The 25,531-nt window shown below is 41.3% G+C and overlaps 1 protein-coding gene across 2 annotated transcripts in view; it reads right to left on the bottom strand.

Annotated features, from left to right (window-relative positions):
• The window catches only part of NBAS (NBAS subunit of NRZ tethering complex), a 353,016-nt gene that overhangs the window by 241,612 nt on the left and 85,873 nt on the right, over positions 1–25,531 (bottom strand). For both annotated transcript variants that reach the window (XM_074991286.1, XM_074991287.1), the window contains exons 23-29: positions 24,948–25,101; positions 23,095–23,280; positions 21,657–21,830; positions 10,803–10,936; positions 9,744–9,806; positions 7,956–8,078; positions 6,552–6,654 (exon numbers count right to left, since the gene is read on the bottom strand). In XM_074991286.1, coding sequence (XP_074847387.1) covers positions 6,552–6,654; positions 7,956–8,078; positions 9,744–9,806; positions 10,803–10,936; positions 21,657–21,830; positions 23,095–23,280; positions 24,948–25,101 — 937 coding nt within the window. The remainder of the gene's footprint in view (positions 1–6,551; positions 6,655–7,955; positions 8,079–9,743; positions 9,807–10,802; positions 10,937–21,656; positions 21,831–23,094; positions 23,281–24,947; positions 25,102–25,531) is intronic.

Below are 25,531 nucleotides of genomic sequence, written 5' to 3' on the forward strand. Positions count from 1 at the left end.
GATAGGTGTGCCGCGTAATTTGCCATTCTCAATAATAGGGTAGAAGAGGAATCTACCTTCCTGCCAAACAGCTCTAGCTTCTTAGCATCTTTATCCGATCCCCCCTATTTGTACTGAGACGCCTTCGACCTCTGCTGGGACGATTCGACCACCAAAGAATTTGGCTGTGGGTGACTAAAGAGGAACTCCATGCCCTTGGCTGGGACGAAGTACTTCTTATCCACTCTCTTGTTCGTAGGCGGAATAGAGGGCGGGGTCTGCCATATGTTAGTGGCTGACTCCATAATGGCTTCATCCAGCGGGATAGCGATTTTGGATGAAGCCGGGGATCTCAAATTTTTGAGGAGTTTATGATGCTTCTCCCGCAGCTCTGCTATTTGAATGTCCTGTGTGAAAGCTACTCTTTTGAACAGTTCCTGGAATTGTTTAAGGTCATCCGGGGGAGAGACATCCCTGGGGGCCATGGGCTCATCTGGGGAGGATGAGGAGGAACCACTGGGGTAAACCTCCCTCAAATCCTCTGGTTCCCACGGTCGATGATATACTTGCTCCCTGGAGGATTGTGAAGGAAGGTCCCGGGATTCTGGACCTAACTCCCCCTGAGACAACTGTGTTACCGTCCCAGAGCGAGAGTGTACACGGGGGTATTGAGAAGCAGGGGAGGACCTGCCCCTGGATCTAGACCTGCGGTGTCTGTGTTCAGCATGATGAGGACGACCAGAGCAGCACGGGCAAGGGCCCAGTGATGGAGACCTGGACCACGATTGGAGAGCGTACCCATGATGTCTGGGAGAGCGGGACCTCCGCGACGACATAGATAGTGGTGAAGCTGGTTTGTGATAGTACTCAAGGGGATCCGTGCCCAGAAATGGTGAAGGTGGCCCAAGCCACGGCAAAATTGGTTGGAGGAACGGAGAGGGAGGTCCTAGATAAGCCGGTGGAGTCACAGCCCGCCGGCGTGGCGTGTGTATCTCAGGGGGAGGGCTAGGTGATAAGGGCAGCACAGCCCTGTCTGGAGATGGACTGAGGTGCCGAGCTTTTGCTTTTGCGTTGCCCCTCCCCTGCGGGCTGGGTGCCGCCCCTTCCCGTGCCGGGGATCTCGGCCCCGTTGTCGGCGCTGCGCTCGGCACAGTCAGCTGCAGTTCCACGCGGGTAGCTTCCTCCGGCACTGGTAGGCTCCGTGCCGGGTGCCCCTGCGCCGTCGGTGCTGCGGGGGCCAGTGCCGCCTGCGTCGGCGCCGCCGATTCCAGCACTTGCCTTGCTGGCGCTCGCGGCGCCTTGCGTGCCGTCTGTTATGTAATCGGCGGCTCAGCCTCTGCCACGTGCGCTGCTGTGCTGCAGCTTTCATGAGCTCGCGGCTGGGGACTCTGCGTTCCGCTCGTCCTGCCCGCTGGGCCCGCCAGCAAGGATCGAGCCAGGGAGAGTTTCCTCCTCTTCTGCACTGAGTGGGTCAAAGAGGCTGCCTTCCTCTTATGCAACCCAGAGGGCCCTTCTGCGTGAGGCTTCTCCGGCGGTTCCAGCTGGAGAGCCTTATCAAACAAGAGCATCTTGAGCCTCATCTGTCTGTCTTTCCTGGCCCTGGCTGTAAGCTTAGCACAGTGAGAACACTTCTGGGTAACATGTGATTCCCCCAGGCAGCGAATGCATTCACTATGCCCATCGGAGGCTGGCACAGCTTCGCGGCATGACTCACACTTCTTAAACCCCGAGGAGGCCATCACGGTGAGTCTTTACTGTTAATAGGGTACTTAGCCCGTAATCAGTGCCTTTTTACCCCAAATAAGAATCACCAGCCTGCGGGGCAGCGGACGGCTTAACTAGCCTTCTTGTCCACCCCTCTCTCCTTCATTCCTCTTCTTTCTGCTAGCTGATATTCTCTCTCTCTCTTTTTTTTTTTTTTTTTAATAGTGACAAAACAAACAAACTACACGTAAAAACAACTATCTTATCTGACACTGGCTTTAGCCTGAGCGGATTCCGTCTGCAGCCGATGGCAGTTGAGAAGGAACTGGCGGGGACCAGATCGCGCACATGGCTGGGGGCGCGCAAGGGAGCGTTGCGCGTCGGCGCATGCGCGATCCAATAGAAACTGCTAGAAGAATTCCGATCTGCGGCGCTGGGCGAGCCCAACACCTATTGTGGAGCACCCACAGGGACCACTCAAAGAATAACAGTTGTGCCAATGAGGTGAAGTCTGCAGAGATCCTGGCACATCGAACCGGAGCGATGTGGGGAGTGGGATCTGGTGCCAGAGCAGGAGCAGTGTGCTTCTGTCACTGGATGGGGATGTGGCGATTGGATTCCAGAACCCAATGTGAAACGGCATCAAGATGGGTGTGGGCCGAGAGAGAGAGTGCTGAGCATTGCTGCATGTCAAAGAGCTAGAATCAAAGCCGTCCACCACAGAGATCCTCAAACAGGAGTGCCCATGCATAGACCAGGACAGAGATCAATGCCACAAGTGCAACTGGTGCTAAGAATTAGATCAACAGTGCCACAAACAGCCGGGTTGGGACTCAGGGAAGCACACACACACGTGTGCCTGAATAGGTGCAGCCAAGAGAGTAGGCTTACTCCTGGCGATGAGCCAAGGGGCAGAGGCTTCAGTCTGCGCTGGGGTGTTCATCATCTTGGTAAGTCCCCACCCTGCCGAGTACTTACCAGGCACAGCCAAAGTGCTAACCAATACCGGTTCACCTCTGGGAAAGTCCAAGAGGATTGGGCTCAGGGTGCGTGATGCTGGGGCATCAAGGTCACGGCTCCTAAGAGCATCTGGTGCCCATCTGTGCTAAAGGCACTGGGGTTGATAGATCTGGTGCTAATGACTTAGGCTTCTTGGGTGTGCACGCTGAAGAGTGACATCAGTGCTGCACCAAAGGCTTTGGGAAATGCCAGTACCAAGACAAGCAACAGAGAGGTAGCCGTGTTAGGTTTTACTCTAACAAAATAAAGCAGCAGATATGTAGCACTTTAAAGACTAACAAAATGATTTATTCACTGATGAGCCTTGCAGCAAACCCTGCTGCCAACTTTGTCCACATATTTATTCTGGGAACACCATCACTGGACCTAACTATGTTAGTTACAAGATCAAAGGCACATTCTTGTGCACATCCAGCAACATTATAGATGCCATTATGTGCCAACAATGCCCTGACACTATGTACATTGGACAGACTGAGCAAAACCTTTGCCAAAGAACAAATGGCACAGAGCAGACATCAAGAAACTCAATACACATAAGCCAGTCAGTGAACATTTCAATGGGGTGAGCCATTCTGTTAAAGACCTGAGAATCTGTGTCCTGGAACAAAAAGAATTTAACAACAGGTTAGAGTGAGAGACTTGCGAGTTGGAGTACATATTTAAATTCAACACATTAACCCATGGTGGCTGTGTCTACAGTAGCCCAAAACTTTGAAATGGCCACGCAAATGGCCATTTCGAAGTTTACTAATGAAGCGCTGAAATACATATCCAGTGCCTCATTAGAATGCCGGCAGCCGCAGCACTTCAAAATTGATGCAGCTCGCCCAAACGGGGCTCCTTTTCGAAAGGACCCCGGCAACTTCGAAATCCCCTTATTCCTATCTGCTGAATAGGTATGAACAGAGACATCAATTACCTCAGACATTACAAGGACTGCTTCCTTTCCTTTGATGCTCGTAATTACCTCACACAGGACAATTCACATCCCGTCAGCCCTCATCCCCTTCCTTCAATCCTATTTGATTTGTCAGTTTTATTGCAATTTTTTGGGGGTCCTCTGTATTAATGAATGTCAGTCTGTATTGGAAATGAAATTGATCTGATGAAATGGGTCTGTCTCACGAAAGCTCATCACCGAATAAATCATTTTTTTAGTCTTTAAAGCGCTACATTTCTGCTGCTTTGTTTTGTTGGCGTACTGAGACAACTCCTTTTTTGGCACCAGACCTGGAGCAGAGGATGACACGCTATGCACTGTTGAAGGGGGTGCAGAGCCTTGTCGCGGAGCCTGAAGTACTGACACCACAAAGAGCTGATGGAGCCAAAAAAGTCATGCTCCTTAAGTCTGGGGCTTAAAACCCCGGCGGATACAGCACTTATTGTTTTGATGAGTTTGACCCAAACAATGGAGACTGCAGTCACTCATTGGCATGGACTACAAGCAGGAACTACACTGCTTAAAGCCATGGGACTTTTTCATGCCCCAAACCCCCACAGGGAGGATGGAAGGAGAAGTAAAAAGCCTTCCCCACCCGTTGACTGTCTAACATTAACTGGAAAACAACAGCTATGCTAAAGAACTATCTACGATTATTTACTCAAGCACAAGTTAGGGATTTGAGGCGTAGTATAGAGTATTTAGCCACAGTTCCAACAGCCCCATGACCAGAAGGAACTAAGGGCCTATTGGGTTGGCAAGACCATATATAGGGCTGCACATGGGTGCCACTCTAGGGGGCTCCACAAATGGCCCGACTGGCTAAAATTTTGTGACAGTTGAGCACACAGTGCATGCACATCTAACTTGAATAAATATGAGCAAGCACTCAAAGAAGAATAACTCAAATGAGTGGACCATATTTTTTCACAAAATAAGAGACAAGTACAATCCCACTTAACAAGAAGAAAAATATTTGAACTCTAGCTATGATAACATTGCATCAGTCAAAATGTTTTTAATTCCATGACAAACAAACAAAGTATTCTTGAATTAAGATTTTTCTTCTTTGCTCAAGTTCAATTTAATTAAATTTAAGACAGCAGAATTGTAAGCAACATCTGTATTTGTAGACTTTCAGGAATATTACAATGACCACTACAGAAAAGTCATTAAATAAAGCATGGTTTAAATTAAATTAAATAAAATATGGTTTATTTTATTCTTCCAAATTCATACATCAGGACAGAGCGCTCTCTACTGGAGGCACACAACCAAGAGAGTCTCACATACACCTTGGTTCTGTGCACACTAAATAATAGGGAGATAGATAACTGTACCCAAAATTATGCATCTTATTTCTATATCTAAAACCATTAAGTGATGTCTGATGCATATTCAAAATAGTCATTTTTAAAAGCATGATATTATGCATACCTGCAGAACAGATGGCCACCTACAGAACTAACAAAACAATTCGATGCCTGAAACATATACTATAAGATGTCCACCCACATACACTAAGCTACCAGTAAAAATGCTGTACAGAAGAACTTCAGAGGTACAAACCATGCGTTATTAAGTGATCAGTGAACCACATACCTCATTTGGAACCAAAAGTACACAACCAGGCAGCAGCAGACACAACAACAAAAAAATAAATACAGTACTGTACTGTGTTAAAACTACCAAAAAAGGGGCAGGAGACAGCATTTTGACTCTGCATGTTCAAGTTTCAAAGCTGTGTTCATGCATTGTGCAGAGGTAAACACTTGAAAGAACTATAACATTTTCTTCAGAGTTATGAAAATTTCAGAGATGCAAACAAAATCTCCATTCCCAAAGCGTCCATAATTGAGGATCTACTGTATGTTCTAGCCGCAATAAAATATGTTATGTATACTAGTCAGTCAAATGACTAGTCCAACCATTGTAATTATCTAATCCATTATTCTATGAAACAAGCAATGTGTTCTGGTTTACCAAGCTTTTTTGACATGGCTTAAAATCTATCACTTCGGAAAAAAACTGATTTATTTCTATTTCTAGTTTAATCCCATATGTATTTTTTTCTTTATTTCCCTCAAAACTGTTCAAATTTGCTTTCAAAACTTCTCCCAGGAGCAGGAGAGACTGGCAGCTACATGCAATTAATTCTGTAAACTGTGATGAAAAAAACTTACAATAATAATAAACTTTGAAAAGATGTCAAGATTTCAAGATAAGTGAGCCTCTGCATAGCATAATCTAAATGGTGGACTCTAGCGTATTAAAGTGAACACGCAAATGAACAGCACATATCAAAATAACTTCCACTTCAGCATAACAGTCCTTCACAAATTCTAAAGACAAGCATGTCTTCGGCTTATACATATGCTGATTATTTTCTGCCAAAATTGAATTTCACATTTCTCTTTAAATGAGAGATGAAAATATCTACACACACAGTTCTGTGTGTATCCTGAGTGCCATTAAAATACTTGGATGAATATAAAGTTCAAGTTTAATAAAAACATAGTATTTAACTGAGCTAAGATTTATCTTTAAAATGTTTTCATTAGTAATAACTTTTCACAGCATCTATGGCAATATCTATGGATCAAACATAGAACGTATAATTGTTACGTTTTTCAAGTCGTTTAGTCATTTGATTTAAATAAATAGAACCTCATGTTGGGAGACTGACTGGAAACTATATGGACTTTTGATGAAACATGTCAAAGAAATTCAACTACACTAGTTTCAATGACAGACTTTGTGGACAGGCAACGCGTATTATTTCAGTACAATGGGTGAAGATTTACTTGTGTCAATCCAGATGACAAATGGGAACAGCACTACAAACTCGGACAATTAGTTGTGATATGGTTTGTAGGATAAAAATAGAGAAGGAAGTAGAAATCACCTCATAGCAGGTTTCTGGCTTTAAGCATGCGTAGACATTCTGCTGCATAGCCAACATATCCTGCAGTAAGCCTTTCCAGTGCATCTCACTGACATGTGGCTGCCTAAACAAACAGAAAAGAAATCAGTATTTGTTATCCTCTTTCTGGGATTTAAGATAAAGAAAAAACAAAGGGAGACGGTGCTACAGTCCCACCTATGACCCAATACGCTAAGGTTTTTGTTGTTGTTGGTGGTGGTGGTTTTGTTTGTTTTTAAATAAGCAACCTCTAAATCCTCTAGTGGTGAGAGGTTAAGTTGTATTTGTTGAGCTATTTTTTAACAGCACACCAAAAAGTTGGGTAATCATAATTCTGAGACATCAACTCTGGATTATTTCAATACTTAGACCGCAAGCTACCATAAAGCCTAATATATTGCCCACAGCACTTGGATACAGCATTATTGTTTTATTGGTGGGAGGAGTTTAGAACGCAGGATTCTACTAAGCTGTTTAATGGTCCACTATCTGCCCCACTGCTTTTTGATTGTGAATTGACACTGATGCAGCTTTTTTCACTCTATTCATTATATTGAAGAATTTAACTGAGCATCTGACCTAATAAGTAAGGTTGTAATGATCTGTACAGATGATAGGTACTTTTCTTCTACAGCACCTTCTAACTTGTGATGGGATACTGATTTGATCTTTCCAAGCTATTTAAAAACCTCATAAGAGGTCTTTCAGCATGTATCAGTGATACAGCAGCTGATGGTGTTTTTCTCAGTAAGATAAGCAGTAATTACAACACCAAAAATGCTACTTTTCTCAGGGCTTCAATTGTCTGATTCCTCTGTTTTCAATGACAGCTGTGCAATAACTACAGTAAAACGGAACATAAAAATAAGGGTTTTGAAAATTAAAGAAATCACTAGAAGAAATGGCAGATTCAATTATTACCAACAACCTATTTTAAAATTATTGATATAAAAATGTGTAAGAAAATCATGTGAACAACAAAAAATCCAAAAGATTCTACCTTATAAATTCTGCACTTTCTGTAAAGTAAAATTAGTTTTTAAGGACTCTACTTCCAGTACTTTACTTTTATGGTTTATTTTTAAAATACATACACATCTGGAAGTATTTTCTCTGCTAAAATGCCTCTTAAGCTTGCTGAACTGAACAAAGCCACAGCCACACTGAACTCAGTCTTCAACAATATTATCAAGTGGTAGTATTTTTCATAGCTATGAAAAGGAATGAGCTACTTAAAGTCAATGTTCACTTTCATGTTAACAAGTTTATTTTATGGATATTGTATTAAGACAGAGAAAGAACTACCACCATATTGGGGCATAAACGTGAAAATGCCTGTTCTCTGAGCATGAACATTCTAAGCTGACCAACACTGTCAATACTCACTTGCGTCCTGTGTGCCTGCTCAGCCTAATCATAAGCTTGCGTGCTTCCTCTGGGTTGTTCTTAGTACCTTTTACAAATGATACAGGTTTCCGCAGTCCATGCTTCTCCAAAATTTCTGAAACACTGTAAGTATACAGTATACATCATTTAGCTTTATGCCATTTTTCTTGTATTCAATCATTATTTGTATTAAAATATTTCCTAAAGCAGTTTTTTCTCAACGTTGTTAATACTGAGGAACCAGAGCTTGCTGCCTTTCTAAAGGGTGTCAGGGAGATCCAAGGTCTGGGACATTCCATGGACTGAGAAACAATGGCCCAGAAACTTCAAAAATATTCAGGGATCTGTTGTGCAGTAAGAACATCTTACCCCTGAGGAGCTTACAACCTTACCAGACAAGTCAGATAGAGGGTGGGAGAAGGGACATATTAGTAGGAACCTTACAGATGAGGTGTTGAACTGAGGTAGAGAGCTTATGCAATTTTGCTATAAAACAAAGTCATCTGTGGCTCAGCCAGAAATTGAACTCACATGTCTCAAACCACAAATTAGCACCATGAGTTTCGCTCCTCCTTCAAACAAAGAATGCCATCAGTAAATATAGTACTGACAGCCAACAGCAATGTTTTCAGCAAGTTTCTTCCGAAATTTACAAAATCTATTTTCAATTTAGGTTAAAAATGTATATGTATTCAGGAAAAAAAATCATCACCCAACCAAGAGATATTTTATCAGTCAGCCAACCAACAACACTAACATTATTTCAAGGAATGATATAAATTATCTTGTTATTCTTCAACTTCTTACATTTTATACAAGCTACAACCATCATAAAATTTGAAAGTTCTGATTATCAGAACATACAGACTTCTCCTCTGCTATAGGAAGCCAGCATCATGCCACCATCGGAAACAAGAGAAAACTCTGCTCATTACTTCCTTTCTTAGTAAGGAAGGACCCTCCTAGTAATGTTTGATATGCTTCTCTTCCTAAAAATACCCATGGTATTTGAAACTTGGCTTAAAGCAGAGGGCCTCAATCTGTGGGGTTTGCACTCCCACGTGTGGACACAGAGGCATACTCCAGGGTATCGCTGGGGCCACCCAACTCTGTTCCAGGCCCTGACCCCAGATGCAGGTCCCACAGTAAGGATCCTGACTGCCAGCTCTGCACCCAGAGTTCTGCTTCTGGCCACAGTTGCTGGCCCCATGCCAAGAAACTTCATGCCAAGAGATCCAACTCCTGGCTGGGACTCAGCTCTCTTGATGAGACTCTGATCCTACCCCCAGCTATGGCCCAAGCCTTGACCCACCATGTATGCTCCCTTCCCACAGTCATTGTCCCATTCCTGGCTCCAGCTCCAAAGGCTAGGGGCAGCATGGATGAAATAATGGGGGCATAAAGTCAAAAGTTCTGGGACCTATGGCTTAGAGATTCATATTCAGCCTAAACTCTTTTGGCCACAATACAGATACACTGTAGTTTCACAAATACAGCAGAAATTCAGCACTCCACTCTCCTGTACTGAAGATCTAGATTTGATGTTTAATTCGGAGCAGTAGTGTTTGATTTATTTTATTTATTTATTTACTTATTTTGGGTGGGGAAGGAAGAAAGTTGCAACTCAAATATTGTAGAAGAGCTTAGGATTACAAAGTAATTTTCCTCTAAGATTTATAGTAAATCGTTTAGATATGACCTCATTTCCTATGTCATGGTAATCTATAAGTCCCTGCACTATTCCTCCAATAAAACATAATGAACTGTTGATATAACAAATGTTTTTACCTGAGAATTTGTTCCAGTTCATCTACTTTGTCATGAAGGGCTTTAGATATGTCTGTTTCAGTGCTGGGAAGGTTTTAAAAATAAAAACACTGTTGAAGCCAGTTATTGTTAGCATAACACATTGTCAACATGGAAATAAACACGAATAAGTTGGCTATTCATTTTGGAACATTACAAAACCCAGAGGATTCTGCAGCTTGACAAGGAACAATGAAAACTGTTGTCTTCTTGTAGAAGACAGGCCAAGACCTTGAGGTAACACTAGCCAACACTGAACTCACCCTAGAAACACAGACTCACTTCTCACCTGACACTTTCCCCTTCAAGTCCCTCCCCAACATAAACATGTACTTTTCCAAGTGTGACTTTCCCAGGTATGGAGATTGGGAGATTGACAATAGATGCAGAAGAACAGAAGGCAGCCTGCGGCTACTCCTGTTAATCAGTCTTTCATCCATTTTCTCCAGAAATGCTGTTCATAGAAGAGTTTCTATGTAGGAGGGCCTACCTCAACCTGCCATTAATGCTTATGAATATTTATGTTATATACAGCTGCATTACTAGAGATACAACATGAGTGAGATACTATTGTTATGGAACCAGCTTCTGTTGCTGATAAGAGAAGCTTTCAAGCTTGCACAGAGCTCTTCTTCAGGTCCTGACATGTATTCAAAAGGTCAGTCCACACTGCAATTCATGATTTAAGCATATGACATGGGCTAATGGATGTTTCATTTCAGTGTAGAGGTTTGGACTTGGACAGCAGCTTGAGTTCAGAAATCCCCCTACCTTCACTCGATACATGAATGCCTGGGGAATGGGCCTGGCATAAGCAGTTCTGATATTGACCTTTATGTTTAGATAATTTGTTATTTTTAACATGTATGAAATATAGGATCAAACAGTTCAGTTCCGAAAAAAAACATTATACCAATTACATTGGATGCTTTTATGTTTAACTTATTTTAATTATTTCCTCAGAAGAAAGCAATGCCATATCAGGAAATATTATAGATATCTCAGAACTATATTTATATATAACCACATACATATGCTCACCCATATCCTCTTTGTGGGAGGCACTCCAAGATATCATAACACAGGGAGAGCTGGTCATCTCGTTCACAACTATAGACACATTCCAAAGCCATATTCATCAGCTGGTCATGCTCAGGAATTATTTTTTGTGGACACTATCAGAAACAGAATATGTGTTTCTATATGTTGGAATACTTTTCCATTTACAATACATTTTTTCCCATACTCTAGAGCTAATGTCAATATAATCTTAAGTAATGTAATTGCAACTAAAAATCAATTTAGTTACTTCTCTTTAATTAGAAGCTTTCTGGATCTTTAATATTTCTCTGTGAAATATATTTTATAATTACAGAAAATGCAACAGAAATTAATCTGTATCCTCTGTGTACTATTGCTGTCTGAAACAGCAAGATACTTACAAATGAAATCAATTTAACTTTGAAAAGCAAATATTTTAAACAGGTGAGTTATTAAACAAACATGTTGATGCTTGAAACCATCGTTTTTCAAGAATTAAAGCAATTTACTTCATATGCACTTTAACAACATCAATACACACTAAAATTCTACAGATACTGTTAACGGAGCATCCATCATACATCTGCATGAAGCAGAAAAATAAGGCGCTGCTAACAATCATATCACTTTATGATTCCAGAATCTCAAACTGTATTTGAAACTGTATAGACACACAACAATAATTCAAATAGTTGCAAATACAACAGTAGAACAACCTTAAATTTTGCCAGAGTATTTTGTATTTTTACTAAAGACCCCTCTAAAAGTTTGTAATTGATTGCACGCTTACAGAGAGACCAGTTACTAACTTTTGCAAAAGCACTCCCTCCCCCTTCTAAGAATGCCTAGTGCTGGTTTTTTTTTTTATTTTTGTTTCTTTTCCCTTGGTATCATGGTCATGTTTTATAGGTACTTTCAATGTAGACCAACAGCTAGTCTTTCTACCATCATGTCAGCTGCTCTGCTCAGACCAGGTCTAGATGAGACATTGGTAAAAACAGTGGGTGCCAATCCACACTAGATCTACTGTGAATGCAGGACTAGATATGGAGAAGAGTAATACAAGAGTGTTTTACAGGAAAAAAATCAGATCGTTCGCAATAGCATCTTTCAGTAAGGTTATAATTAATGTAATCTGTCAATCAATGATACAGCTGAATTTTTTTTTGGTGAAGCTGTGATAAGAGAATTTGAGAAAGCTGTCAGCACAGACTAAGCAAAAATATTGTTTAAAAGCCACAAAGTTCTTCTGGTTCCCATTGCTCGATGATTCCCTGGACCCATCTATATGGGGCAACATGTGGGTGTATAAGCCGTTCTCCCTGACTCTCAGGAAGAATCTGCCAACACTGAAAAGCATTTTCCAAGCACCATAAACCTTAGTTATTTTTGCTTCCTTCTTGAGTACCACCAACAATTTAAAAAACAAAAATCCTGCAGGCCAAATTTTGTCCTCACTTGCACTGAGCTAACCCAGTGTCTCTAATGACACTGTGTGAAATTTGGCAAGTAGTAAAGAATAAACAATTCCAATGATAATGCACAAGAAGAATAACCTCCAGCTCTCTCACACCTAACACTGCAAACCAGAAACTGACCAGCAGTAAAAAGTTATTTGTGTCTGTTACACAAGAAGATATAACTCAACACAAAAGAGGAGCAGATCTGCTGAGTAAGAAGTCACCATTTTTAGCAACACTTTTCCAGAGTGGAACCACAATTCAAAAATAGATAGTTAGATAAATGATCAGTTGGACAAGAGAGGGACAGAGCTTTAAGCCAGCATATAAAATATAATTTAACTTCCAGTTTTGCTTGGCTCCTAAATGCACACTGAATTCATCTGCAAGACTGGTCTTCAATTTTTTTTTTTTTTTGTGTGTGTGAAATGTAAGAAATAATTGCTGAAGGCCCTCTTTTGAACAACGAGGTGATGTTTCATTTTTACAGCAATCCAATAGCAGTTCAAGTTTAGGACACTAAATCTGCTGCAGTAACATCTTCTAAAAGATTAAATTATAAACATTAAAATGAACAACCAGCGTACCAAATTTTTGAATCAGATTTAAACTCACTCATATATTCATCTCATCTATATGGGACTACACCTATTAGATACAATTTATAGCTGACGGAAAGAGTTTGCTATACTGATGTTTTATACCATAGCAATCTATTAATTTGCTGTTTATTCTATCATCTATATCATTAATGAAAATGTCTCATATCACTGGTCCAAGAAATAATATTGGAAGTGTCCCACTCTAACTTGGGCCACTGTTATCTTTCATTGTCTCCTGCTTTTAATCTACACATACCATCTAAGACAATGACAATGTTCCAATTAGAGTGTCATGACATATAGTAGTTAGTATTTTATTGGAGTCCAAATGCATTACTGTGTCCCCTTCCTCTGCTAATTTTCTGCTTCTGTTCAAAAAAAAAAAAAAAAGCTATTGGCATGTCTGTCTAACAAGATTTATATACACATGTTGTTTATTATGCATAGTTCAGTTGCCCTCTAGATATCTAGTGATTTATTTCCTCTAAAGATTTGTTCTGTTAGTTTACTTTGAATCAGGTCTTGATCAAGGCAACCTGGGCCCTCGTGCACAGCATGACACTGGACTCCCATGGTTTTATCCCTGTGTACCTATGTTCCAACATCCTTTTCAAGTAGGGACACCTAGGGGTATTTGTCCCTTCCATCAAGGAAAGGCCTTCCATCATCAGAAACAGAGGTATCCTTCTTGAACCTACCAGGAGGACGGGGTAGAATTTACGTTGGCAGCCAGAGTGTCATTATGCCTCTGCAGGAAGTGGGTGTGTTTTTGTAGTTACTGACTAAGCACTTAAAACACAAGACGGGAAGCTCAAGATTTAGGCTGGACCTTTCTGTTATGTATGTTTTAGAATGCTAAATAACGAGGATTTACGGGAAGCACCGATGACGTAATCAATTGGGGTGAATTACTCAAAGGTGTCCCAGGGCAACTGGCCTTCAGGTTTTACCCCGCGACCTGCCTCTATAATCAACGTTAGGATTTAAGATTTTTAGCTGGGTTTTTAACACTCCAATTTTCCTCTCCACCACCCCATTGCTTTGTGGGTGGTAGGGAGTATGGAAATGCCAGCGAGTGTTCCAGATTCTCATTTGTTGATCTATTTCCTTTGAGTTGAAAGCCGGTCCATTATCAGACTGTATCTCTACAGGAATGGACCAATTGGCTATGCACCTTGAAAGCAATCGAATAATATCCTTGGCAGTGGTCTTTTTTGTGGGGGCCGCCCACACTTGGCGGGAATCCAGGTCCACCACCACCAGAGCCTTTGGAAACATCTTAGCCCCTGGTAGCAGGCCCATTAGATCCACTTGCCAAGTTGATCCAGGGGGAAAGTAAGCTGGATCTAAAGCATTTATCTCTGACCTTGGCCGGTTCATTTTCTTATATGTGTTACAAAGTAAACAGCCTCTACTAACTTGTTGCCAGGTCTTATGTGAAACATAGGGGCTGCCCATCTCTCTTTTCCAGACTTTGTTACAAACTTTAGGTCCCCAGTGACCCCATTCCTGGTGGAACCATCTTGCTAGATTTAAAGAGTCACCAGAGTTACGCACAAGTTTGTCTGAATTAACCTCTGGAGTCAGCCCTCCATGTTGCTGGAGGTGTTGGTCCAGGAAGGTATGGAACGGATTTGAGTCTGGTTTATGAGCGGGGCAATGGACTAAGAACCACGGTCTAGGTTTTTGCTCAATTCGTTGGAAAATGTGGTTCCAGTGGTTCAGGTAGGCAGTTGGTTTGGCCTCTCCTGAGAGGACCCTGATTACATACTCCGAGTCGATGCCCATGACTGGAGCGTCCAACTTATGCTTATCATTAGCATGTTGGATGGCGTACAGCACCCCTTTAACTTCCGCTTCTTGTGCGGTAGTTTTTGGTCTTTCCGTCACTATTTTTAGGTAGTGACATTTGGTACAATAAATTCCTGCTTTTGAGAAATGCTTGGTAGAACCATCACAGAACAACCAAGGCTCCTGATCGTTTGTTCTGATGACTAGAGCTTTGGGTCTGTTATTAGCAGGAATCGGGGTGTTGACGAGTGACCAGGACGTCCACAATGACTGCGCCTAATAAAGTAGCTGCTGCCATGTGGCCGTTTCCCCTCCAAATTCTAATGGATATTTAGGCTGTAACCACTGTAAGGATTTTACCACTGGGCCCTTAATAATACCGTGGTAGCAGTTCCAGGATTTGGCTTCTTTTAATGCTAATAGCATCTTTTCGTATACCCCATAATTATGCTAGCTAGGTTGTAATTTTTTAATCACACGGCCAACAGGTTGTTCCTTCTGGATTACCTCTATCACCAATTGGTCAGTTGAGAAGTCTATCAAAATCTCTATAGGGTCCTGAGGATTTACCCGGGTCAATGGCTGGGGATTTTTTAAAGCCTCGAGCAGCATGGTATATGCCAACCGTTGACCCGGTGTCCACCGTATTTTGTCTCCTTTTTTCAGTTTGTTTTGCAACAATGCTAAGTTAGGGGCTAGTTTTGCAGGTATGAGAAATCTGTGGTAATTTAAATACCCCAAAACCTCTTGCATCTGTTTTTTAGTTTCAGGTAATTGAGTTAGCCATTTATTTAGTGTTTCTACCTCAGGTTTAGTAGACCAGTTATTAGCAGTGATATTAATCCCCAAAAAACTAAACCCAGTTGCAGGCACTAGTTGCGATTTCTCCTCATTTACCCTCCAACCGTCCTTTTTTAATTGGACTATTACTTGTTGCGTTAACTCCTGAACAATTGCTTTATCTCCTCCCACTATTGCAATATCATCTACATAATATAGGAGTTCACAATTTGGAGGGACCTTTATCTTTTCTAAAGTTTTTGCTAAGTGCTGAGTAGCTACAGCCAGGGAATTTTTGAATCCCTGGGGAGGAACTCGCCATTGGAACATCTGCCCAGCGAATTGGAAATTCAGGACACCGTTTGGATCACTCATTGGCACCTGATAAAACATATCCTTGAGGTCCAGTGTGCAGCCCCGAAGATAGTTTTTGTTGCTCAGTACTTCTTCAATGGCAGGTCTGTCCCATTTTACAACGTAGGGTACAGAAGCAACATGGTCATTTGCCTTCCGATAGTCTATGACCATTCTATATTTCCCTTGCATGGGCTCTGAACCAGGCTTAGGAATTCCCCAAGCACTGCTAATGTACTTTGATTGATATACTCTGACTAACTTTCCAAGAGCTTATTTATGGCTTCGACACCTTCCTTAGTTTTGGTAGGTATTATATTAAATTTCCACGTTTGCGGTTTAATAATAATAATTCTGGTTTATGAATATCCACTTGTTCAGCGATGGGATCCACAGGGAGTGCTGATAAAATCGGTTGCAATTGCAACTCCCTAATGGTATCAACTCCAATTAAATTCCTGGTGCCCAATATTGCTCTAAACCCTTTGAACTTGCCTTCTGGGGTTTTTAATGTTGTTCTTACCAACGGGGCCTCTTTAAGCTCGTTTACCCTTTGTACCCATAATTTTGTATTTGTGATCTGATGCGCCACATCTGGAGACACAACGTTTATCTGAGCTCCGGTGTCAACCGAGAACTCATGGGGCTGATCATTCTTGTCTATTAACGTAACATAGGGTCTTGTATCAGTTACTGCTTTAATTTGATTACGCTCAACCAGGAACGTGGGGGCATTTTTTGATATTAGAAGCCGCTTTTTCTTTCGTCCCCGGGAGCGGCGCCACCCGAGGACGCCTAATCATTTTTTGAAATGTTTGGGTTAGGTCGCCGGGGCCGACTGCCTGCCGCGTACGACCACCACTCAGGTCGCCAGCCTAAATCAATTGCTTGTCTTTCTAATTGGGCATCTGTTTTGTTTTCCATTTTATGTAGGTCCTGACCTTTATTAAATAAAAATCTCTGCAAAGCTTGTCTATATTTAACTACTACTGAGGCTTCTTCTTCTTCTGTCTTCTTACCCCTTTCCTGTTGGGGAAACTTTGGGCGAAATTTAAATTGTGGCTTATTAGACTCTCCTTTGGAAAACTTAGGCTTCGCATCTGTGGTATAAACTTGTGTCTTAAACCTAGAGGTATTATTTGTATCAAATCTTTTGTTAGGCCTGTCATGATTGTATCCATCGTACTCATCCCCTCGTTTAAAAAAGGTGGGTAATTCCCCTTCCAAGTCATACAAAGCACCCACTGACCTTCCTTCTAGTGCCCTCAAGCATATCTTTATAGTGGGTGACTTATAAGGTAAGCCTGATGCCCCCGCCTCTACAGCCTGATTAGAGGCGAGGATCTTAGTAAAATCCACAACATGGGCATACCAATGGGGGTCTTCTACATCAGCCTCCTTCAATTGCACTAATCCTCCAACTATAGGGGTCCAGGATATCACCGAGACACCTGCAATAGCTCGAATCAGATCTTTTGTGCTTGTAATCGACCCAGGGGGAATTGAGTATGCTTGCCAACTCTTTTTTATAAGGGCCAGGGCTAAAGCCGGTATAAGCACGGGCCAATTAAGTTGTTCTAGCTGCTCGGTGGATCCTTCTCCACCTCTCCAGCTTGAGTTGCGTGCTACATAATACGCTTCTTTTTTATCAACCCACTCCTGGCCATGCTCTAAGACCAGGTGACCTATCCATACCATCAAAGTTTCCTTTTCTTTTCTATGGGTATCCTCTACCAGGGTTTTTAGCTCCGCAGTCGTGCGGTCTTTCTCCACTATTGTGTTAGTGGCTTTACCCTTCTCATTGACTAGAATCTTGGACACCATTATGGGAAATGCTTCAGCCTGACTACTGCCTTCCTCAATATGAGTTGTTGATATGGGGAATTCTACAACCTCCATCACAGATTTGCATAGGGTTTTTTCTAAAACACTCTCTAAACGGGTTAACTTATTCAAAGTCTCTAACCATAGCCTCAGGAGAGTCCCTGCTACGGCCTTTTGGCCATAGGTCACTCCTCCAAGCAGCTTCTTTTTGCCTAACTGTTTTAATTCTTCCTTTCCTTTCTCTAAAACCTCTAAACCTCTTGCCCCTGGTCTGAGGAGCATGGGTGTTTTTAACATCGCAGAGTCTAACCCACTTTTCTGTATTATTTGTTTTATTTCCCAAAGGATCTCCTCTGGGGTCCCCCCTTCGGGCTTCTTCCTATATTCTATTTTTTGTGTTTCCTTATCTATGGGATAAAAACTTAAATTTTTATGGACACTAATCAGGCAGGCTAACCCTGAAAGCATGACTGCCTCAGTGAGGCTCCTAACATTTTCCGCTCCTTCAAATCCAAATACACATTCTATTTTATGCTCTCCTTCTTCTTGAGAATGGAAGAGCAAATGGGAAAGTTCCCTGCCTTGAATCTGCCCGTCTTTCCAGGGGCATGGAACAGCATTTGACGTCACACATCCTGTCTGTGATGCCATAACGAGGATTTACGGGAAGCACCAATGACGTAATCAATTGGAGTGAATTACTCAAAGGTGTCCCAGGGCAACTGGCCCTCACGTTTTACCCTGCGACCTGCCTCTATGTACACGGGGATCTAGTCCAATGAAGTTTACAGGGTGTGTGACAAGCCGTTCCACCTCCAGAAAGATGACAGACAAGGAAATTAGTTTTAAATTAACAAGGGAATTTATTAAGAGCAAAATTATCTTATTGAAGGAAGCGATTTGATTAGTTATACTAAGAACTACAACTACTTAATCCCTCACCTACTAGCCCTAGCACAGGATTTTATACCTATTAGACTTGTAGCCTTCAAACAATGTACAACTGCAACAGCAGTAATATATCTAACCCCTTCTATTACTTACTGTGTGTCCTGGGGTGATCATAATATTCTTCCTCGCGTGCTGAAAAATGGAGATGATTACTACAGAGCTATATATATGATTATCCCTGGCTCTTCCTTTTAGGTTCACAAGGTCGCTCAACCCTAGGCCGAGTTACCGTGGGGAGCAGATTTTATTAGAAGGGAAAATTTACCTATGCTAAGGTATAGGCTATTCCTTTTATATTAAATGGGTTGCCCTGATGGCCATACAGGGGAGAGCCCAATATATGCGGGGTTACCAGAAGCCCCTTTATAACAAATATACGGGGTTTTCCTATTTAAAGGTTATCCCCTTACTTAAATTGGGGTTTTCCTCCTCTAAGAGGTTTGCCCCTAATTACCCTTGAAGGGATTATATTTACTAGGGTTTTCCCCTTTAATGGGTTTTCCCCAGTCGCTCTACCCCTCCTAATAGGGGGGAGCTAATAGCTCTGTTATCAATAATAATAATAATAATGCTACATAAACCTAACTAGTCTTCTATTTGGATGTGATATTTTTAGGCTAGGCCAATAAATTGGCCTCCTGTGCTTTACAACTATGTACTAGAAGGTGCGGGTTACAAAATGTAAGATGCGTCTAAACATGTACTGTTTCTTTAAATTCTTTGTGCACAAAATAACAGTAGAACACTATAAACTTAAGCACAGCTATAAGGAACAATAAACACAACAGAAAGAATACAAATCCTATATCCATTCTAACATAAATAACAGCAAGCAAATATACAACAAATGCAATAGAACACGCACATCCAGTTGCTCATGTTGTTACTAGACCTAACAGATGTTAAATACCTCCTCTTTCCCGCTCTGTAATCCAGGCGCTGGGCCCGCAGGTCTCTTCACAGAGGCTAAGAAGGTATGACCCTCACGGCGCGCTTGTACAGCTGCCGCGTCAGGTCAGATAGGAAAGAGAGGAGGAAGGAGGAAACCAGGAGGAAAAAGGCCAACGTGGTTAACAAAAAACCTCCTGGATTTCCGCCACCGGCCCCGGGCTGAGGTTGATGACTGAAAGGGCAGGGCCGCTTCTGCGGTTCACCCGTGCAGGGCACCGTTGATTAGAGGGCGCGGTCTGCCGAGTAAACCCTCCGGATAAAATCACCGGAGCCTTTAAAGTGATTTCAGCTCTAGATGCTGGAGCTCTTCTCTTCAGATCTTCTATGGCCCATGGCGGCTAGAGAGCGATGACTGACACGCAGTTCAGCCTCGGCTCTTCCGCCAACGATCTTCGGCTATGGGCACAGTCCAACTCTTAGCTCAGTCCTTTTTAGATCTTCTCTTATGGTCCGCTTCCTCCCGAGGTCGACGACAGTCTCCCGCGGACTGACTGGCTGCTGGGTGCGCGCCTGAATTTATGGAGCTAGGGCGCACCTGGTTGAACACCTGTCAGCTCAGGTCTGCTTCCCCATTGCCCCGGCAACCAGGATGCACCTGCTCATTGCTTATGCATGAGCATTCTAGACTAACCTATCAGATGACAGGATTTTAAGCCTTAACCTATTAATATTAATAACCCTAATGAATATTCATAATAACCGGCCTTTTCTAACGGCCATCCTATATAGCTTACATTAAGCCCATTTATATAACTAGTGTAATACCATTTGCTGAAGTAAATTTCTTTTATTTTTTGTTTCATTTTAATGCGGATTGATGGGGAATAAAGTTAGAACCACTAATATAACGAATTTTATTTTAAAATGCTTGGTTTCTTGAGGCTATCTGGAAAGGGTAGTGGAAGCCACACAAACCTCACAGCCCATGGCCAGGGCATGTTCTCTTAAGAGAGGAATTTACAACACTAAATAAATAATTACACAAGTAAAACAACTTTGTATAAACTAAGGAGGGCTAAGGGAGAAATACAAAATTTAAAATAAACAGCTATACAGATTCCAATTTAGCTACTGGGAAAAGGTAGTTTAAATAATGGATGAAAAGATGTATATAAAGGGACAGGGATTATGTTATTAAAGTTCTATTGTCTCTCTTCTACTTTCTTATGAGAATGCAGTAACTTACCAAGATAGGAATTTCAGCATATTTATATACAGTGATCAACATCACTGGTTTTTCCCTTCATTGATGAGGCAAAAATAAATAATTCTTACCAGAACTCTTAGGCTGTGGGCACACTAGCCCCTGGTAATGTGGCACTTCGGGATATCCTAATGAGGCACTGACATGAACATGCAGCACCTCATTAGCATAATGGCAGCCATGCGACCTTCAAAACTGCCGGTTTCAAAATGCAGCCGCCAGTGTAGCTGGGGGGGCCTTTCGAAACGGACCCCTGAGTTTGAAAGGCCCTTAGTCCCAAAACCAGATGGGAATAAGGGGCTTTTGAAATCAGAGGATCGTTTCAAAAGGCCGCCCGGCTACACAGGTGGCTGTGTTTTGAAACCAGCAGTTTCAAAGACCATTCAGCTGCCATTATGCTAATGAAGTGCTGTATATTCATGGCTGCACCTCATTAGCATATCCCAAAATGCCACATTAACATAGCCCCTCCAAAAGCAGAGGCTAGTGTGCCCACAGTCTTAGAGACAGAAAAATGAAAGCTAGTAAAATTCTTCAGGGAAAGACATAACACAGAAGCACTCAGAAAAATATGTTAAGAGCTTTCAAACAAACTTAACAAAATATTCAACCATGTTCAGTAAACGTAGTTCAATGTAATACCATAAAAAAAAAAAGTCTGGAGAATCCCTATTAGTTTCCACTCTACTGGGTATTTCTGGTAGAGATTAATGATTAACATATCTAAGAAAATTTTAACCCATTAGAAATTCTATATTAACTTTGTTTAGGAAACATATTTCTGTATCTGCATTACAAATGTTCAGTGAAAAAGGACAGACTCAATGTCCAAAACCGATTCAGAAACAAACAAACCTTATTTATGAATCCAGTTCTCCAGGATAAATTATAGTTTTCATATAAGCCAACAAACACATGCCCATGAATCTATACTTACATCTGGTTTTGAATTCTGAAAGATCTTCAGAGGGAATTTCAGGTCTTCCTTTGCTAAGGTTACTAAATATTCCTTAAGAAGTGTGTCTGCAAGACCAGGGGACTGATTTTCACAGCGATGAAGAAATGGGACCATCCACTGATAAACGTTCTTCACATATCTTTCATCAGAAGACTAGAAAGGGATAAGGAGTTAAACAAAACAAGATGATAAAAATGGTTCCCCCTTTTTTCTAAAAGAGAAAGGTAAACACAAATTATATTATTATATGTAACAGTAACAAAACTGCCCTTATTACGCATCAGGAGCACCATTTGAACCCTGAATTTGCAGCACTGAGGAACAGTCTCCTATTGGTTTAATTACAAAATTTGCTAAATTTGAACAGGAAAACACTCTCATCCAAGATGGGAGGGATGGGTTATTAAGTCCGAGGGATCTCAAAGAAAAGCCCTGCAATTTCATTCCTCAGCCCCCTTGTCTTCAGCTAACATGGTTACTACTAGGCACTTCCAAGTAGTGGTGCTTTAGTGGTGACATAAGCCCAGCCTTTCTATATTCATATTAAGTTATTTTGGCAGGCTGTCAAAAGTTTCCCAACGCATGCAAGCAAGAGAAAACAGCGATTTTTCAACAGTGCATCTCTCATCAAAACTTGAACAGAGTTTCATGGGACAAAGAAAAGGCACTTCTCTTGCCTAAGGATGTTCCCTCTGCCGAATTTCAAAAAATGTGCGACACACCTTGAAGGTTTTGCAAAAGAGGAAAAAAAAAAAAAAATCACAAAAATCTTTTCCTAATGGCAAGCGTTAAGCAAATTACATATTGGGATCACTGTTGGCTTCTTCCTACAATAAAAATTGTATAAAAAAGATGAACACTGCCCAAAGATGGGAAGACTTAAGAACCAGAGTAGATTTCAGATCAGTTTATTTGTTGCACAGAAATGAGTTGGGGTTCATCTGATAATGGTTATAAACACCCAAAACCATCATCCAAAAAAGCCCCGTAAACACCTATGAAGTGCTCTTAACTGCTCTTATCACTGGAGCAGCAACAGCAGGAATACGTAGGACATTTCTATCCCACTACCAGTTTCAGTCAATCATGCTTTGCACAGTCTAAAATTATTCAGGCTTAGTCTCTGCCCAAAAGTTTTTTTGGGGGTGGGAGGGCTGTTTATTTTGTTCTAATTTTATTTTAATAATGAATGAAAATGTTTCTGCCATTTAAAAAGAAATCACTTCCATGTTATCAAAAAAGGAAACAACTCTAGTGCCAGTGTTCTTTGGGATGTGGGTGATAATTAAGTGGAAATGTGACTGGAAAACACCTATGGCTGAAGAGCACTGTTTTGTTATATGGCCAGGGGGCCCGTACAATCATGGAAATTATTCAGGCTCAACAACCTGCCCAAAACATTTTCAAATATACATACATTCATCATTAACAGTCTTAGTTTTTCACCATCCTTCATCTCTTGCAGATCTTTCAAGGTTAGGGTTAGATCACATCCAGTCTCATAAATCAGCGTCTCCAGAGTAACCAGGTTATCACAAAGCACCTGCAGACCAGGAATGTTCCTCTCCATGCCAAGCCGGACCAGGGACAGAGCACAGTCAACCTAAAAACGGGGGCGGGGGGAAGTAACACTGTTACCTGATTGTTTCTTTTTGATAATGAGCATCTGAACAAGCCCTTATTGGTCCCTCAGATTTTGTTGTTCTAATATTTTTTGCCAGGTAAAAACTGTCACTAAACATGCTGACAAGGGTTTAAAAATCATGGCATCATCTTCGTCTGTGGTGTTTGAAGTCTCTTTTGCATTACTAAAGAGTTTGAGAGAAGTTGGGGGGAGCAGGGTAGGGATAAACAATAAAAGTGGTGCCCACTAAACTGAACTAGCTCCTCCTAAAAGGAAAAAAGAATCCCAGGTTGTTTCCCCATGTTAATGACGGCCCATTTAAACACATTAAAAGGAACAGTTGCACTTTTCTAAGATCTTATCCTTGTACACTGACTGATTTATTTTGCAACTTAAAGGTGTCTGGCTTTGACAGGTACCTGCATAGCATACAAGTGTTCTTGGCAAAGAATTGCTAGGACTAGTGAGAGGCCCAAGCCAGCCTGAGAGAACAAGCCCCTTTCAGTGGTCATTGTTTGGTTGGAAGCTGTGAGTGGACTACATAGGATGCGGAAGCTAAGAGAAAAGTTTAATTAAAAAGTACCTTTTGCCTTAATATAACGTATATTCCATAGCTTTGTTATTGTTTGAGACAGCATATAAGTCTACCAGCTGGTTACTTTGTTTTATTGGAGGTGGGGAGTGGCAGGGAAGGAACTGGAACTATGGAATTTCCAAACAATATCCAAACCAAAATCCCATAATCCCTCCATTGTCACCACCCTTCCACCCAAGCCATGAAGAAGCCATATGCTCTTGAGTGGCCAGATAACATTGCAGGAATACTTCAAAGGCCTGAAGTGGATTAGCAAAAGTAAGACAAGCAAGCACTTTCAACTAGTGGAGAGATTATGACATAGAAACAAAATACTTGCCCCTCATCTCCTTTAACTAGCTTACATCTCATAAGCAGAGCAGCTAAGAAACCGCTTGCATTAAAATTGTGGAAAGTCCAATAAAAAGTTGCAGTTCACTAAGTTTCAAATATGAAAGCAGGTATTTAGAAATGAGGGTATGAGATTAATAAATATGGGAATTATATTAGTATTAATACTCTACACAGGTACATGAAATGACAACGACAACGCAGAGGATAGAAAGTAACTGAGTTAAAAGTAAAAGAATACAGAAAGAAATCAGACAAACTTGACAAACTATTAATATTGCATTTTGGTTTTTTTCTGAATATTAATCCAAATCCTTTCATTTTCTGGTATCATCTCTGCCTCTGCTGTGTTTGCATATACTTATTGGACTATAAACAAACTTCCGAAACTCAGTTAAATTACTGACACATTAAATGAAACTGTTCTAGTGTAACACAGAGGCTGTGTCTACACTAGCATTCCTCTTTTGAAAGAGGCATACAAATGAGGGAAATCAAAATGCAAATGAGGAACAGATTTACATATCTCTCCTGAAGTCCATAGCAAACTCCCCAATGGCCTTAATAAGCCAGAATTTTACATTAGTGTCTGCAATCATTGCCAATACTCTTTTCAGATGGTCTGATATAGCTTACTTTTGACACAGTTTGATTGGCTTGAAAAGCAATAAAATAATTACATCTCTGCCAACAATTATTATTTCTGAGCTGTTGTTCTTACCTGCATAGCATAGTTCTCAATTTCCTGTGCCCTGTTCCAATACCAGTCAGAGACCAGGTCTATTGAAAGCTTTGTAGTCCTATATTTTGATAACTCAGGCTGTGCTTGATACAAGAATTCATCTTCAGCTTGAAGAACTGGTTCAAATATCATTCTGAGAAGAGCAAACAAAAAGTAACAAAAGGTATATACCAATGGATTGACACCAACAACAGCTAAATGTGTTTAGGAAAAGCACTGAACTGGACTGAGCAGTAATGGGCAGCTGTTCTAAACAGAGAAGTAAGCAGGAAGAATTTCCAAACAGAGCAAATTCATTGATATAAAGCCATTATTTTTAAACAATCACTACTCCCTACAAAGATGTTGTATGCCAAAACAAAGACATTACTCAGGGAGAATCTACCACACCTCTCCATGAAAACAAAATAGTAATACTGATGACAATGTTAAGGCTAAGGTTTGCCGACATCAGGAAGGTTTGTTTCCCATAGCAGTTTCCTATACCGCTGCATAATACAGCTTGGGTTTTTATTGGGAAGGAGGTGTTTATGATGATCATGTAAAATAAACTGTAACAATAC

The sequence above is a fragment of the Carettochelys insculpta genome, chromosome 3, assembly GCF_033958435.1.
Source record: "Carettochelys insculpta isolate YL-2023 chromosome 3, ASM3395843v1, whole genome shotgun sequence".
NCBI classification, from domain to species: domain Eukaryota; kingdom Metazoa; phylum Chordata; order Testudines; family Carettochelyidae; genus Carettochelys; species Carettochelys insculpta.